This window comes from Somniosus microcephalus, chromosome 29 (assembly GCF_052327205.1).
Source record: "Somniosus microcephalus isolate GS21.2 chromosome 29, FLI_Smic_1.0, whole genome shotgun sequence".
NCBI classification, from domain to species: domain Eukaryota; kingdom Metazoa; phylum Chordata; class Chondrichthyes; order Squaliformes; family Somniosidae; genus Somniosus; species Somniosus microcephalus.
Genome location: NC_141015.1, coordinates 44469061 through 44485851, shown reverse-complemented (window position 1 = coordinate 44485851; position 16791 = coordinate 44469061). Strand labels below are relative to the sequence as shown.

The 16791-nt window shown below is 44.7% G+C and overlaps 1 protein-coding gene across 4 annotated transcripts in view; it reads right to left on the bottom strand.

The window, feature by feature from the left end:
• LOC147098705 (serine-rich coiled-coil domain-containing protein 2-like) overlaps window positions 1-16791 on the bottom strand; it is a 730402-nt gene that overhangs the window by 663016 nt on the left and 50595 nt on the right. For all 4 annotated transcript variants that reach the window (XM_085970759.1, XM_085970755.1, XM_085970756.1 and 1 more), the window contains exon 3: window positions 14052-14260. In XM_085970759.1, the coding sequence (XP_085826885.1) occupies window positions 14052-14260 (209 nt within the window). The remainder of the gene's footprint in view (window positions 1-14051; window positions 14261-16791) is intronic.

Genomic DNA, 16791 nt, shown 5'->3' with positions numbered 1-16791 from the left:
CTTTGTTCCTCTACCCCACCTAGACTCGCACCCTCCAGTGATCAGTGACCTCTATTCTTCCTACCAAAATGTAATACCTCACATTTACCTGTGTTGAACTTCATTTGCCAATTATTTGCCCATTCTGCAAGTTTATTAATGTCCTCCTGTAATTTGTTGCAGTCCTCCTCAGTATTGACTATTTCTACACCACCCCCCCCCCCCCAAACTTGGTGCCATCTACAAATTTAGAAATTGTGTTTTTGATTCCAAAGTCTAAATCGTTAATGTAAATTGTGAACAGCAGTGGTCCCAGCACTGATCCTTGTGGAACACCACTACCCACCTTCTGCCACTGTGACTAGCTACCCTTTACTCCCACTCTCTGCTTTCTGTCCTGAAGCCAGCCAGCAATCCATTCTGCTACTTGTCCCCTGACCTTGTTCATTTGTCTATTATGGGGTACCTTATCGAAGGCCTTTTGAAAATCTAGATAAATTACATCTACTGCATTACCAATGTCTACTCTCTCTATTACCTCTTCAAAAAATTCAATGAGGTTGGTCAAGCAAGGCTTTCTCTTTTGAAATCCATGCTGACTACTCATGATTATATTTTTGGTTTCCAGATGTTCTTTGATTTTCTCCTTTGGTAGGGATTCCATTATTTTTTCTACCATCGATGTGAAGCTGACTGGTCTATAATTCCCTGGACATGTTCTACCCCCTGCTTAAATATCGGTATTACATTAGCTATCTGCGAGTCCTCTGGCACTACACCTTTTTCTAACAAATTATCAAATAAGCGTAGTAATGCCTCTGCTATCTCTTCCCTAGATTCTTTTAAAATGTGTGAATGCAATCCCTCCGGACCAGGGGTTTTATCCACTTTGAGGCATTTGATTAGTTTATTTAATATATCCCCTTTAAAAAATTTTTTTTAATGCATTTATCTCATTACTAATCTCCAGCATCCAATGTCATGTCCACCTGTTCTATCTTCCTGGTAAATACTCAAGCAAAATAATTATTTAATATTTCTGCCATCTCTCTATCGTTACCTGTGGTATTATCCTGTCTATCCCTTAATGGCTCTATTCCCGTCCCAACCTTCCTTTTTTTATTGATGTGCCTATAAAATATTTTACTATCGTTTTATGTTCCTTGATAATTTAATTTCATAGTTCCTCTTTGCCTAATTGTTTTTTTGACTTCTCTCTGAATCTTTTCATATTCTCCCTCATCATGCACTCCCCTGCTGTCTATGTACTTAATGTATGACTCTTTCCTTACCCTCAATTGTTCCCTTATGGCTTTATTCATCCATGGAGTCTCATTATTGTTTAGTTTGTTCGTTCCTTTTAGCAGAATATATTTTTCCTGCACTCTGTTGAACAGTTTTAAATGTTACCCATTGCTGTTCTACATCGTTGCTTGCCAATATTGTTGCCCATTTCCCCCTCCCCCCCAGTTCTATTCTCAGCCCCTCAAAATCAGCTTTTCTCCAATCTATTAACCTAGTTTATTAATATCCTCCTGCAATTTGTTGTAACATCTTAAAGCGTATTATATTATGGTCACTATTGCCTATATGTTCCACTACTTTTACTTCTCTTACCTGCTCTGGTTCATTCCCCATTACTAGATCCAATAGCAAATCCTCCCTTATTGGACTTCTTACATATTTGGTTAGAAAGAAGTCCTGTACACATTGTAGGAACTCCATTCCCTTATCCCCTTTACCTACCTCTTCTGTCCAATTAATTTTGAAATGAATGATGAAAAAAATCAAGAACCCGCCCACACCTCCACCCTCATATGGATCATTGGATAAATATACCACGTACCCTTGAACCACAGGGAGTAGAAGATTGCTGATTGGGCTCATTTCATTCTCTGCTGAGTTTGCTGATCTCAGCAATAGCATTGTAATTGGCCTCAACATCTCTAGGCTAGGAAAGGGAAGCAAAGGGTCACTTCTGTGACTGTCCAGTGACCCTCCCCCCTCCTCTGCTAGAACTGTGCAAGTGTGGATTTGAGTGAAGGATGATATCCTTACAGCCAAATAGTCACTGTCTAAACTCAGAAGGAAGAATAACCACTTGGACAAGGTACCAGAGAGCAGCTACACATAACCAGACTCCAAAACAAACCACTGCCCATGTAAACGGAAGTGCAGAAAGAGGAAAGATTTGAAGGAAACTAAAAATCCATACTTGGAGCAAACATGCTCTTAAAAGGGCTTCCATTAGTAGGGTGTGTGTATGTGCTTTTTAAGGAAGAATGCATTTTGTTTTGTGTGTCAGCTGTGGCTCAGTGGGTAGCACTCTCGCCTCCGAGTCTGAAGGTTGTGGGTTCAAGTCCCATTCCAGATACTTGAGTACAGAAGTCTAGGCTGACACTCCAGTGCAGTACTGAAGTAGCGCTGCACTGTCAGAGATGCCGTCTTTCAGATGAGCCGTTAAACCGACGCCCCGTCTACCCTCTCAGGTGGATGTAAAAAGATCCCATGGCATTATTTCAAAGAGCAGGGGAGTTATCCCCGGTGTCCTGGGGCCAATATTTCTCCCTCAACCAACATCACTAAAACAGATTATCTGGTCATTATCACATTGCTGTTTGTGGGAGCTTGCTGTGCACAAATTGACCGCCGCGTTTCCTACATTACAACAGTGACTGCACTTCAAAAAGTACTTCATTGGCTGTAAAGCACTTTGGGACGTCCGGTGGTCATGAAAGGCGAGTTTGCAAGTCTGTCTGTCTTTGCTTCCTGTTTTTGTTGAAGTATTCATACTAGCAGTATGTAAAGCATCAATTTTATGGAAGGTTATTCATTAAGTGAGACCTCCTGTCTTTTAGACAATGAATCCATTAGTTTACACAAATAGGGAGAGTTAATTCAGTATTTTTTTTAAATGATACGAGGGGGCTGTGATTGGCTTTTTTTAAAATTCATTCATGGGATGTGGGCGTCGCTGGCAAGGCCGGCATTTATTGCCCATCCCTAAGTGCCCTTGAGAAGGTGGTGGTGAGCTGCCTTCTTGAACCTCAGAAGGCAGTTAAGAGTCAACCACATTGCTGTGGGCCTGGAGTCACAGATAGGCCAGACTGGGTAAGGACGGCAGATTTCCTTCCCTAAAGGACATTAGTGAACCAGATGGGTTTTTACGACAATCCGGTAGTTTCATGGTCACCATTATTGATACTAGTTTTTAATTCCAGATTCATTGAATTGAATTTAAATTCCCCAGCTGCCTGTGGTGGGATTTGAACTCCCGTCTCTGGATCATTAGTCCAGGTCTCTGAATTACTAGCCCAGTGACATTACCACTATGCTACCGTACCCACTAAACTGAAACATCAGAGATATCTGAAGTTACGTTATATCCATGTTGCGGAAGAAGCAGCCAAATATGCAACTGAAGAAATAATCAAAGTGAAAAACCAGAGATATATCTTATAGAGAACTAATTGTTTGCAGAGGGAGAGGGTGAGTTCACATGTTGTTCAAAGTTTTGGCACATAAATCATGTGCCTGGCCCACCAACTGTGTCACGTGGTATCCAGGGATCAAATGCATCATATAGTAGCTAACTCAAGATTCATGATTACATTACTTCTACCCTGCTGCTTAGCTTCTGGCTCAGCAACAAATCGCATATTTACAGAAAGTAGCTTTCGCAAAGCTCAATGCAAAGATTTTTCCATAACAATGGTTTCAGATACAGTAATTGAATTTGTGTTTCGAGCTCTGGAAGATCCCTATGGCTAGCGCTCCAGTTTTTGTAATTTTACCAGACATTAAATGTGAAAGGAGTCACCCCCGTGCTCCACTGCCGAAGGAAGACATTTTAAAAAGCACGACTACAATATAGGAAGGAAAAATGAAAATTTCTTCACTATTTTAATTAGTTTCTTATTGCTGCATCTGTGATCTGCCATCTGCATGTTTGGTTTTCCAATTGAGTTTATGTTGCAGCAGGAAAAATATAAAACTGATGGTATTTGTAATGTTGACTTTCTTTGTTTATACTGCATTTTTTTTTTTACATTTCAGTCTAAAAAGACAGTATTTCAGTTCTCTTAAGATTTCAATTAATTCCTAGCTTCTAACTTTTGCACGAGACTTGAGCACGAAAATCTAGGCTGACGCTCCAGTGCAGTACTGAGGGAGTGCTGCATCCGTCTTTCGGATGGGACGTTAAGCCGAGGCCCCGTCTGCCCTCTCCACTGACGCAAAAGATTCCATGGCACTATTTCGAAGAGCAGCAGGAGAATTAGCCTTGGTGTCCTGGCCAATATTTATCCCTCAATCAACATCACAAACAAATGATCTGGTCATTATCACATTGCTGATTGTGGGAGCTTGCTGTGCGTAAATTGGCTGCTGCGTTTCCCACATTACAACAGTGATTACACTTCAAAAAAATTTAATTGGTTGTAAAGCCTTTGGAACGTCCAGTGGTCATGAAAGGCGCTGTATAAATCCAAAAAGGGGTAGTAAAATCAATACGACTATGGATATTCAGTACTGTCTGTCACAACATTGTCATTTTTAATTCAAGGATTTAGTTTGTGTACGTCAAAAATCCTCACAATCTCCTAAGAATCAAACCTACCTAATGTGTGAATGATGGCTTGTTCCCAATATCAACTTCAACACCCCAAACCATTATCTCTGTCCTTGTTCAATGTGTTTTAATGCACAACCTGCTCCATCACTACTCTTTCTCTCGAGTGCAAACAGAGATGAAAAGATATGCTGTCATGCATGACTTGGCTCCACTGTTTCTTTCCAGTTTTAGTTCAAATTGTGTGCAATGTCAGCTTTCCAATATCACAAGCAAAATTACAAGAAAATAAATTACATCAGAATGAGTAGATTACAAGGATTGAATTTTCAAGACATCGGCCCGTAATTTCCAATCGGAGGCTTCCTGCGTGCGGATGCCTCCTATCAGGAAAAAATCTATGTCCTTACCCGAGGGCTCCCGAGGTCCGGCCATTTCCGACCCTGGGCCTCTCCACAGTCCCCACGTATCCCAGGGGTGCATGCGGTTCGCAAGCGTCCCTGGGATCACGTGGGCCAGGCCAGCCAAAATGAGAAGGGAATCTCCCTTCATACTTCTGACAGATAGGCCGGTCAAAGATATGAATAGGGATCACTGAAAAAACACATGAAAACATGAAATAAATTAAAAAACATCACTTTTTAAAAAATGAGTTAAAATTACATTAAATTAAATATTTTAAACAAAAATTTTAATTTTGAAAAAATAACTGGTGTTTTACAGGGCTAAAAATAAACTTACCTTTTAAAAAAGTATTTTAAAATTATAAATGAGTGAAAAAAAATTTTTTTTGGGTTACTTTTTTAAACTCTTATGCTGGTACAAGCAGGCCTTACGCTGCTTTTACCAAACGTAAGATTTTTAAGCGATTTCAGCGGGCGGAGGTTCTGCAGAAAGCAGGATTCTTGACAGATCGGAAATGCCGGTTTTCAGCGCATGCACTTCGCATACCTAAAACCGGCATTTTCGATGTCCCTACGGGCCATAGTGTTAGAGCAATGTACAGTCAGTACCTTTTACTGTACATTATATGCATTAAGTCAGTTATAGTAGACAGTCCAACATTGCAGATTATTTTTGATCTGGACTTACAACTTTCAGTTCCTGCAACGTGATAGTGAAATGCACGAACAGACGCAGCAAATGGCCAGGCTGTTGCAGCAATCACAGCACTTTACACAGACCGAATGGCACTACATAAAGAGCACTTATGTACAAGCTTCAGTGTTAAGCACCAAGAACAGTGTCAATTAAGTAGACTATGAAGTCATGCACACAATATCCAGCATGAACGCTATTGATAATATTTTGGCTAAAGGTCAAGTCTGAAAAGGATTAATATCTATTCTTAGAGTAAATAACTGCCATTGAAGTGTGTAATGCTGAGATTATGATCATAGGAAGTTAAATACTGTATAAGCCCCATCTGTTCAACCTTCATCCATTACTCACTATTTACAGATTGATAATTACAAAAATTGTATCTCTATATTTTCTAACTGTTGTAACACTTCATTTTTTTCCTGAAACTTTGCATGTGACATCAAGTACCCATCACTTTCCTGCAACTACATCACATCATTATTCTGTAATAAACACCCTATTACCACACACTGTCCAATTCTCAACAATGAACGTGAAATAATTTCTGCTATATTTGCACTATATATAAAACAGGTAGCCAAAATATGAATGATAAACATTCTAATTCTGGGCTTGTTTATATTCATTATGAGAGCCCCACAATTTGACCCCAGTGGCCTAATATTCCATATTAATACCACATTAAACATCTCAAATTGATTTTCTTATCTGTTTCTTAAAATACTATACCGCCACCTAGCTACGGTGCATATGACTTTACTATCCTGTATAAAATTCTGAAAGGTTTGGCAACACATTTACTTGATTTAATTTCAATACGTCTACTGTAATTTCTATATTAATAAATTAATTCTTACAAATATATGCAAAATAAGACTTTATCTGGCTAAAGACCAGCACATACCCTTAGCTAAAAGATAATGGAAGTACGTCGCACTAAAAAACCTGATGGGAAAATCAGATATTATACATAGAAAACATAATGCAGGAATGGAATTCAAGAGCAAAGTGCAGAATTTGCTTATGAGTAACGAATAGAAAAGATTCTAAAAATCCTACAGAACATACACAAGACAAGTGACATCTGTGTGTACATATACGTTCACTCATATTTGATGCATAATTAACAGTTAATATCGTACCAACGTTGATGTTTGAATGTAACTGCAGCCCGAATACGGAGTCGGACCCGAATCTGACACCAGAGCAAGTTAAGTAAGACTCCCCGGAGGAGATCGTCTCTCTGCCTCATTCCGATTTCTCTTCCAGCCAATTCTTTTCCCACCTCCAAGATTTACTTAGGATACCCACTGCAAATCAGCTGATAGACAGAGTTGCAGCTGTGTTCAAAGAACACAATTAGTTATCTAAAACTAAGGAAATTCATAGATTCATAGAATAGTTACAGCAAAGGAGGCCATTTGGCCCGTCGAGCCTGTGTCGGCTCTCTGCAAGAGCACTTCAGCTAGTCCCACTCCCCCGCCCTTTCCCCGTAGCCCTGAATTTTTTTTCCTTCAGGTACTTATCCAATTCCCTTTTGAAAGCCACGATTGAGTCTACCTCCACCACCCTTTCAGGCAGTGTATTCCAGATCCTAACCACTTACTGAGTAAAAAAGCTTTTCCTCATGCTGCCTTTCGTTCTTTTGCCAATCACCTTAAATCTGTGTCCTCTGGTTCTCGACCCTTCCGCCAATGGGAACAGTTTCTTGCTATCTACTCTGTCTAGACCCCTCATGATTTTGAACACCGCCATCAAATCTCCTCTCAACCTTCTCTGCTCTAAGGAGAACAACCCCAGCTTCTTTAGTTTATATTGCCTCTATTCATTCTTTCTGCCAAAATGTATCACTTAGCACTTTTCTGCGTTAAATTTCATCTGCCACATATCCGCCCACTCCACCAGCCTGTCTGTCTGTCTTGAAGTCTATCACTATCCTCCTCACTGTTCACTATACTTCCAAGTTTTGTGTCATCTGCAAATTTTGAAATTGTGTCCTGTACACCCAAGTCTAAGTCATTAATATATATCAAGGTCCTAGTACCGACCCCTGGGGAACACCACTGTATACCTTCCTCCAGTCCGAAAAACAACAGTTCACTACTGCTCTCTGTTTCCTGTCACTTAACCAATTTCGTATCCATGCTGCCACTGTCCCTTTTATTCCATGGGCTTCAACTTTGCTGGCAAGCCTATTATGTGGCAGTTTATCAAACTCCTTTTGGAAGTCCATATACACGTTAACCGCATTGCCCTCATCAACCCTCAGTTACCTAATCAAAAAACTGAAATCAAGTTAGTTAAACACGATTTGCCTTTAACAAATCCATGCTAGCTTTCCTTAATTAATCCACACTTATCCAAGTGACTGTTAACTTTGTCCCTGATTATCGTTTCCAAAAGCTTCCCCACTACCGTGGCTAAACTGACTGGCCTGTTGTTGTTGGGTTTATCCTTCACACTGCAGAAACTTGTTCTTCACTGGAAGCAGCCTGATGCGCTATCAATTACTCATAAAAGACTGAGAGTTAAGAGAGTAACTAAAGGCTTTTATTAACAAAAGAATGAAGGTCTGCCTCGAGTGGTCGACCAGTCCAGAAATACAAAGGGCTGGGGAGCAGTCACCTTTATACTAGGACTTGTGGGAGGAGTCAGCCGAGGCATGTCCAGGCATGTACACAGTGGAATACAAACAGTGGTTTACCACATTCACCCCTTGTTTAAAATTGAGTCCGGCGGGGTGAAGTGTATTAAAAGTTAGTGTATTGGAGTCTCTCCGGAGGTCTTGTCTGCCGCTGTGATCGGCGTGGCGACGGCAGGGGTAGTGGAGCTTCCGGCGTCGAGTCCTGCGTGGGCTGTGGCACAGGCGTGTCGTCCTCGTAGATGTCGAGCGGGTCGCGGGGCCCAGGCCTGCCGTCTGCTGGGGCTGGATATCGGATCGTGGGGGGGGGGGGGGGGGGGGTGGTAGTGAGTAGTGGGTTACTGCGGCCCCCGAGGGTGCAAGGTCTCTTATGGAGACTGTGTCCTCCCGCCCGTCCGGGTATGCAATGTAAGCATACTGGGGGTTGGCGTGGAGGAGGTCGACCCTCTCGACCAGGGGGTCCGTTTTATGGGTCCTCACGTGCCTTCTCAGTAGGACCGGCCCTGGGGACGTCAGCCATGGCGGTAGCGATGTCCCCGATGTGGACTTCCTTGGGAAGACAAACATTTTCTCATGAGGGGTGGAGTTAGTGGCAGTGCAGAGCAGTGACCGAATAGAGTGGAGCGCATCGGGGAGCACATCCTGCCAGCGGGAGGTTGGAAGGCCCCTAGACTTTAAGGCTAGCAGGGTGGCCTTCCAAACGGTCGCATTTTCTCTTTCCACCTGTCCGTTCCCCCGGGGGTTGTAACTGGTGGTCCTGCTTGTGGCAATACCCCTAGTTAGCAGGTACTGACGGAGTTCGTCGCTCAAACGATGAGCCCCGGTCGCTATGGATATAGCTGGGGAAACCGAACAGGGTGAAGAGGTCGTTCAGACATTTAATGACCGTGGCACTGGTCATGTCCGGGCAGGGGATGGCGAACGGGAAACGGGAGTACTCATCAATAATATTGAGGAAGTACACATTGCGGTCGGAGGAGGGGAGAGGCCCTTTAAAATCAACGCTCAGGCGCTCGAAGGGGCGAGTGGCTTTTATCAGGTGGGCCCTGTCTGGTCTATAAAAGTGCGGTTTGCACTCAGCGCAGACTTGGCAGTTCCTGGTCATGGTCCTGACCTCCTCAATAGAGTAAGGCAGGTTGCGGGCCTTGATGAAGTGGAAGAACCTGGTGACCCCCGGGTGGCAGAGGTCATTGTGGAGGGCCCGCAGTCTATCGATCTGCGCGCTGGCGCAGGTGCCACGCGATAGCGCATCCGGGGGTTCATTGAGCTTCCCGGGCCGGTACAAGATCTCGTAGTTGTAGGTGGAAAGTTCGATTCTCCACCTCAAGATCTTGTCATTTTTGATTTTGCCCCTCTGCCTGTTGTTAAACATGAAAGCAACTGAACGTTGGTCAGTGAGCAGGGTAAATCGTTTTCCGGCCAGGTAGTGCCTCCAATGACGCACAGCCTCCACAATCGCCTGGGCCTCCTTCTCAACAGCGGAGTGTCTGGTCTCCGGGCCTTGGAGGGTTTGTGAAAAGGCCACGGGTCTCCCCGCCTGATTGAGGGTAGCGGCCAGGGCAAAGTCGGACGCGTCGCTTTCCACCTGGAAGGGGATGGATTCGTCCACTGCGTGCATGGTGGCTTTGGCAATGTCTTCCTTGATACGGTGGAAGGCTAAGCGGGCCTCTGCCGTCAAGGGAAAAGAGGTGGACTTGATCAGCGGATGGGCCTTGTCCGCATAGTAGGGGACCCACTGGGCATAATAGGAGAAAAACCCTAGGCACCTCTTCAGGGCCTTGAGGCAGTGGGGCAGTGGGAGTTCCATAAGGGGACGCATCCGGTCGGGGTCGGGGCCGATGACTCAGTGTTCCACAACACAGCCAAGGATGGCGAGGCGGTTTGTGCGGAATATGCACTTCTCCTTGTTATATGTCAGGTTCAGGAGTTGGGCGGTGCGGAGGAATTTTTCGAGGTTTGCGTCATGGTCCTGCAAGTCACGGCCGCAGATGGTCACATTGTCCAGATATGGGAAAGTGGCCTGCAACGCATTTTGATCTACCATCCGGTCCATCTCCCTTTGGAAGACGGAGACCCCGTTGGTGACGCCAAAGGGAACCCTAAGGAAGTGGTAGAGGCGGCCGTTTGCCTCAAAGGCAGTATACTGGCGGTCCTCAGGGCGGATAGGGAGCTGGTGGTACGCTGATTTCAGGTCAATGGTCGAGAAGACGCGGTACTGCGCGATCTGGTTGACCATATCAGCTATGCGGGGGAGTGGGTAGGCGTCCAGCAGGGTGTAGCGATTTATTGTCTGGCTGTAGTCGATGACCAGGCGCTGCTTCTCGCCGGTCTTAACGACCACAACCTGGGCTCGCCAGGGGCTGGTGCTGCCCTCAATAATCCCTTCCTTCAGGAGCCGCTCCACTTCGGTTTTAATGAAAACCCTGTCCCCGGCACTGTATCGCCTGCTCTTTGTGGCGATGGGCTTACAGTCGGGGGTGAGGTTAGCAAACAGTGGGGGGGGGGGGGGGGGGGTGACTCAGTGTGGAGAGGTTGCACCTGGTGCGCGGGGGGCAATTTGGGAGCTGCTGGCTGCGGACTGTGAGTGGGGGTAGGGGTCCACCGTACGCCATCGTAACACTTTTAAGGTGGCACTGAAAATCTAACCCCAGCAGGACGGCAGCGCAGAGGTCGGGCAGGACCAGAAGTTTAAAATGATCGTACACGGTCCCGTCTACTACGAGTGTCACTACGCAGTAGCCGCCGATGTCCGCCGACTGGGACTCGGAGGCCATAGAAATCCGCTGGTGCGCAGGCAGGACTGGGAGAGAGCAACGCCGCACCGTGTCGGGGTGGATGAAGCTCTCCGTGCTCCCAGAGTCAAAAAGGCAGATTGTATCGTGGCCATTTACCTTAATGTCCATTGTGGAACTGGCCAGCTGGTGCGGTCTCGCTTGGTCCAGTGTAACGGATGCCAGCGTAGGGGTCGGTGTGTCGCTGCGGGTATCAGATGAGGCGGTGTTGGGGGCCTGCTGCGTTCCGGCTGTCGTCCAAGACGGCGGCGTCCATGATCCCCATGTGGCTGGAGGCGTCCAAAATGGCTGCTGTACCGGTGGTTCGCACATGGCCGGGGAGGCCCAAGATGGCGGCCCGCATGGCCCACACGCGGCGCTGCTGGGGTTCGGGGTGGCTTTGGCCCTGCAGACGTTAGCGTAGTGTCCCTTCTTCCCGCAGCCCGAGCAGATCGCATTTTTCGCCGGGCAGCGCGCTCTGGGGTGTTTTGCCTGGCCACAGAAGTAGCATTTCTGGCCTTGGGGCACTGCTGTCTGGCCTTGGGACACTGCTGCGGTAGTTGGGCCGTTGCTGGGGTGCGGCTGGGGTGGCACGGCGCTATGAGGCGGTCCTACCGTGTCCCAGGCTGTCATTCCCCGCGGCGTCCACGGTGCAGAGGAGTAGGCATCCATGCCCCGGTAGGCTGCATCCAATGATAGTGCGAGTTCAGAGGCCTTGTTGAGGTCGAGGTCACTCTGCTCCAACAGTCGCTGTCGGGTGTAATTGGATCTGTGGCCCGCTACAAAAGCGTCCCGGATAAGTTCCTCTGTGTACACGGCGGCCTTTACATCCTTACAACCACAGGCCCGGCCAAGCACAGACAGTGCCTGAAGGTATTCCACGGTCGATTCCCCAGGTTGTTGTTTACGACTCCCCAGAAGGTGCCTGGCGTACACTTCATTCACTGGGCGCGTGTACTGGTCCTTGAGGAGCTTGATAGCGTCCGCGTACGAGGTCGCGTCTTGGATGACCGAGTACACTCGGTGGTTCACTTTGGAGGTCAGGACATCCAGTTTGTCCTCGTCCGATTTGATTGCTGCGGAGGCGGTCAGGAATTTTTCGAAACACTTAAGCCAGTGAGTAAACTTGGTGGATGAGTCCGCCTCCCGATGATCTAAGTCCAGGCATGCTGGTGTGAGGATCTTCTCCATTATAAAAATTTTGTTAATAAAATTGATGCGCTATCAATTACTCATAAAAGACTGAGAGTTAAGAGAGTAACTAAAGGCTTTTATTAACAAAAGAATGAAGGTCTGCCTCGAGTGGTCGACCGGTCCAGAAATACAAAGGGCTGGGGAGCAGTCACCTTTATACTAGGACTTGTGGGAGGAGTCAGCCGAGGCATGTCCAGGCATGTACACAGTGGAATACAAACAGTGGTTTACCACACAGCCAGCGTAGATTCTCCAGAATGTTACCAGGGCTCCAAGGGTTAGATTATGTGGAGAGAGTACATAAACTAGGTTTATATTCCCTGGAATAAAGAAGATTAAGGGGTGATTTGATTGAGGTTTTTAGGATTTTGAAAGGAATTGATAGGGTAGAGAGAGAAGCCTTTTCCGCTGATGGGGGAAGTCTAGGACAAGGGGTATAACCTTAAAATCAGAGCCAGGTCATTCAGGAGAAAAATTCGAAAACACTTCTTCACGCAAAGAGTGGTAGAGGTGTGGAACTCTCTCCTACAAAAGCAGTAGATGGTAGTTCAATTAATAATTTTAAATCTCAGATCAATAGATTTTTGCTAGCCAAGGGTATTAACGGATATGAAGCCCAAGAGACAGGTCAGCTCTGACCTTAGTGAATGGCGGATCAGGCTTGTGGGGCTGAATGGCCTCCCCCTGTTCCTACAATCCTGAGGTTTACTATTAGTTTGAAGTTGCAGCTGTTCATTTTCTCCACATGGTGTCTCTGCTCTGCAGTTATCAAACTACAGTACTTCCTGCAAAACACTGGTGCCAGTCTCCAGTTCAACATTCCAAGTTGGTCTATCTTTTTCTCTTAAAATGAGTTAATATTTTATTTCATCTACTGTTATGGGGGATACTTACATGAGGTACAGCAAGCAATTAGGAAAGCAAATGTTATGTTGGCCTTTATTACAAGAGGATTTGAGTATAAGAGTAAAGACGTCTTACTGCAATTATGTAGGGCCCTGGCGAGACCACACCTGGAGTATTGTGTACATTTTTTGTCTCCTTACCTAAGGAAGGATGTACTTGCCATAGAGGGAGTGCAACGAAGGTTTGCCAGACTGGTTCCTGGGATGGGGGGGGATTGTCCTATGAGGAGAGATTGAGTAGACTAGGCCAATATTCTCTAGAGTTTAGAAGAATGAGGTGTGATGTCTTTGAAACATACAAAATTCTTACAGGGCTTGACAGGGTAGATGCAGGGAGGAGGTTTCCCCTGGCTGGGGAGTCTAGAACCAGGGGTCACAGTCTCATAAGGGGTTGGCTATTTAGGACTGAGGTGAGGAGAAATTTCTTCACTCAGAGGGTTGTGAATCTTTGGAATTCTCTACCCCAGAGGGCTGTGGAGGCTCTGTCGTTGAGTATATTCAAGACAGAGATCGATAGATTTTTGGGTATTAAGCGAATCAAGGGATATGGGGGATAGTGGAGGAAAGTGGAGTTGAGGTCGAAGATTAGCCATGATCTTACTGAATGGTGGAGCAGGCTCGAGGGGCCGAATGGCCAACTCCTGCTCCTATTTCTTATGTTCTTATGACAATATCAGGTTGACCAAACTTTTCCATACAATACAGAAGGGCCCATTATTGCAGTTACAAAAGGCTTTCGCTATGATGCAAATCTGACTAACGAAAGTTTATACTGAGCAAACCATTTGTTTAACTTTTTTAAAAAAAAGGAACATTTGTATAAGGAACTTCTTTGTTGAGTACCTCCTCCCTTCCCAAAACAAAACCTATAGAGCACCTATTCTTACCAGGCTGTTCATCTCTGAAGACTCGAGGCTGCCACATTGCTGGACTGTACCAAGCGCCTCCATGCCCTCTTCATCCCACATGTACGTACCAGCTGAGCTGCTGGAAGGGGAGAGTTCAAAGGAGGAACCCATTGCGTAGTTGGCATCTGGAGACATAATGTCATTGCCTGAGGGAGTGGCCTGGGAACTCTCCAAATCTTTACACTGGTCTACTCAAAAGACAAAAAGTGACAAAAAATACAAGTTATTGTAATATAATGGGAGAAACAACCACCTTTTTCACAGCTGTCACCGTCATCAAGGCATTATATTTTGTCTGTCTTTTTTTATACTTGCTGTAAATGGTCTAGGAAGTGGAAATCTGAAATACATCCCAACTTCTTCTTATGCTCTCTTCAGCCACGATACACTTGCACCATGTGTAAAGCCGAATGTACAAAACCGAAAGCAGCCATTTTACTTTCATCGAGTGGTTAATAATGAATTTGAAAAGATGTCTGTATATGCGTTAATAATAACTCCATAACTGATGGGAGTGGTTTGTGGAGCACAATGTGGAGCAAAATGGCCCTTTCTATTTAATTCTTCATTTTTGTTTAGGGAGTGATCAAAATGTTGGCCAGTTAAATGTGGAAAGTAGCAAGAGGCAGTTCATATTACCCGAGCATCTCTGGGGAGCTATAGTTCTCATAACTAAAATTTACCACAAGACCATTTAAGTAGTATATGTAGCAAGGTAATCAAATAGGGCTCCTGGATCATGAGAAAGATCATAACACATACCAAGGTTACAAGCTATCAGGTCTGTCAGAGTAAAAGGAGTAAAATTGCACTCCTTCAAGTCAGGTTGTCTTCACAAGTGCACACTCATCGCTTGAATTTGAATCTATGCAGCACATGAAAGGACGGAGATTTTCAAATGGTGTTCCTTTAACAGTGCAATGATGCCAGTTGCACAGCCTACTTTTTCTTCTCTTCTGCATTACTGGTTGGAACACATTTCTGAAAATTCATCCATTGCAATAGCCGATTTATGTTTACGTATATTGTCACAAACCCTACAGCCTGTGTGTTTATCCTCCATTGCTATGGGAAGGTGGAACAGCCAGCACTGCTCAACATATTCACTGGCTATAACGGTATAATACTAAGTCAAATGAGGCAGAAGGTTCGAGGTTTGATTAGCAGTGTCTGCAGAGTTAGTTAATCCTAACTGGTACAGCAATTAAGGTGTCAAAATTAGCCTGTTCAAATATATTCACAGCAAGCGCATGAAAAGGGGATTGGTGGGGCCATTGAAAGATCCCAAGGAATATCACAGACTAAATGAAGGAGACTGGAGGTGAATTTTCATGGGGATGGATGAATTAATAAGAAACTTCAGATAAGGTGGTCACTGATAGGCTGACGAAGTTGAAAGATGATATTAGACCCAGAGGGATTTCATACAAGGCACTTAAAAAGGAGCGACCCACAAAATAAATCACATTCTTGCCACTATCTTTAGGGAGACAGAAATAAAGCCTGTGGATTGGAAAACTATCATAACACCATTCATTAAAAAAGGGAACTACAGGCCAGTAAACTTAACACTTATTGTGGGTAAATTATTGGAAGAGAGCTTGAAAGAGGGGCTCATGAAACATCTGCATAGGCATGGTATGCAAAAAGTCATCAGCATGAGAGTGAGAGTGAGTTCTTGCCCAACAAATTTACTGGAATTCTTTTATGAAACAACCACCTTATTGGTGATGGAAATTCTGTAAATGTTATACATTTAGATTTCAGCAAGGCTTTTGATGCCACATGGTAGGAAGGCATGGGAAAGAAGACAAGCTTCTCAGGTTGACTGAAAATTGGCTAAACCAGAAAAAGCACAGGGTGGTTTGTGAATGGAGCTGTGTCAAAATGGCAAGGGGTCACTAGCAGGGTACCAACAGGATCAATGCTGAGCCACTGCTATTCATAGTGTGCAGAAATTATTTACAGCTGGGAACAAAAACAAAGCTAAGTTTGCAGATAACACCAAAGTGAAGGTTGAGGCTCAAACAATGGGGAACAGGCAAACTAAATATAAAGGGATTGAGACACGTGTTGGGAACATGGGTTGGTAAGTGGTAAATGGCATTTAATGTGGGCAAATGCAAGCTAATGATACAAGGGAACGGGAAAAAGAAATAAACAGTGGGGAACCAAACCGATACCTAGCTTATGACATTCAAGCAATGAGGAGAGGTTGAAGAATTTAGAATTGTTTTCTCTGAAGAGAAGGTTCAGGGGAGGTATTATTCAAGTTTAAGATTCGTAAGAGAATAAACTAAACCCTGATCACCACAAACTCAACAATCAGGGGATGTAGATTCACATTTAGGAAAGGAAAGGTGCATAGGCAGTTCAGATTTAACTACCTTACGCAGAAGTGGTGAATGTATGATATGGACTGTCTATAGAGACAGAAAATGTGGGAAGAGAATTGAATAGATAAATAAGGGAGTTGGCAATCGAGAGGTAATACCTTTTGGGATGGGCCAGATGGACTGCAGTAATTCCTGGTCCTGTACTTGCCTACATTCCTACATAAATACTGAGGGAGGTAAGGAATTTTATATTATGATACTCAAAAATTAAGTTAGAGCAGAAGACAATGCAATGAGAAAATGCAGTAGTAGTGTGTCCCTATGAGGATGATGGTGCCAACAATGAAAGTTACATAAGTTCATGGTATATGGGTGTGTTGATG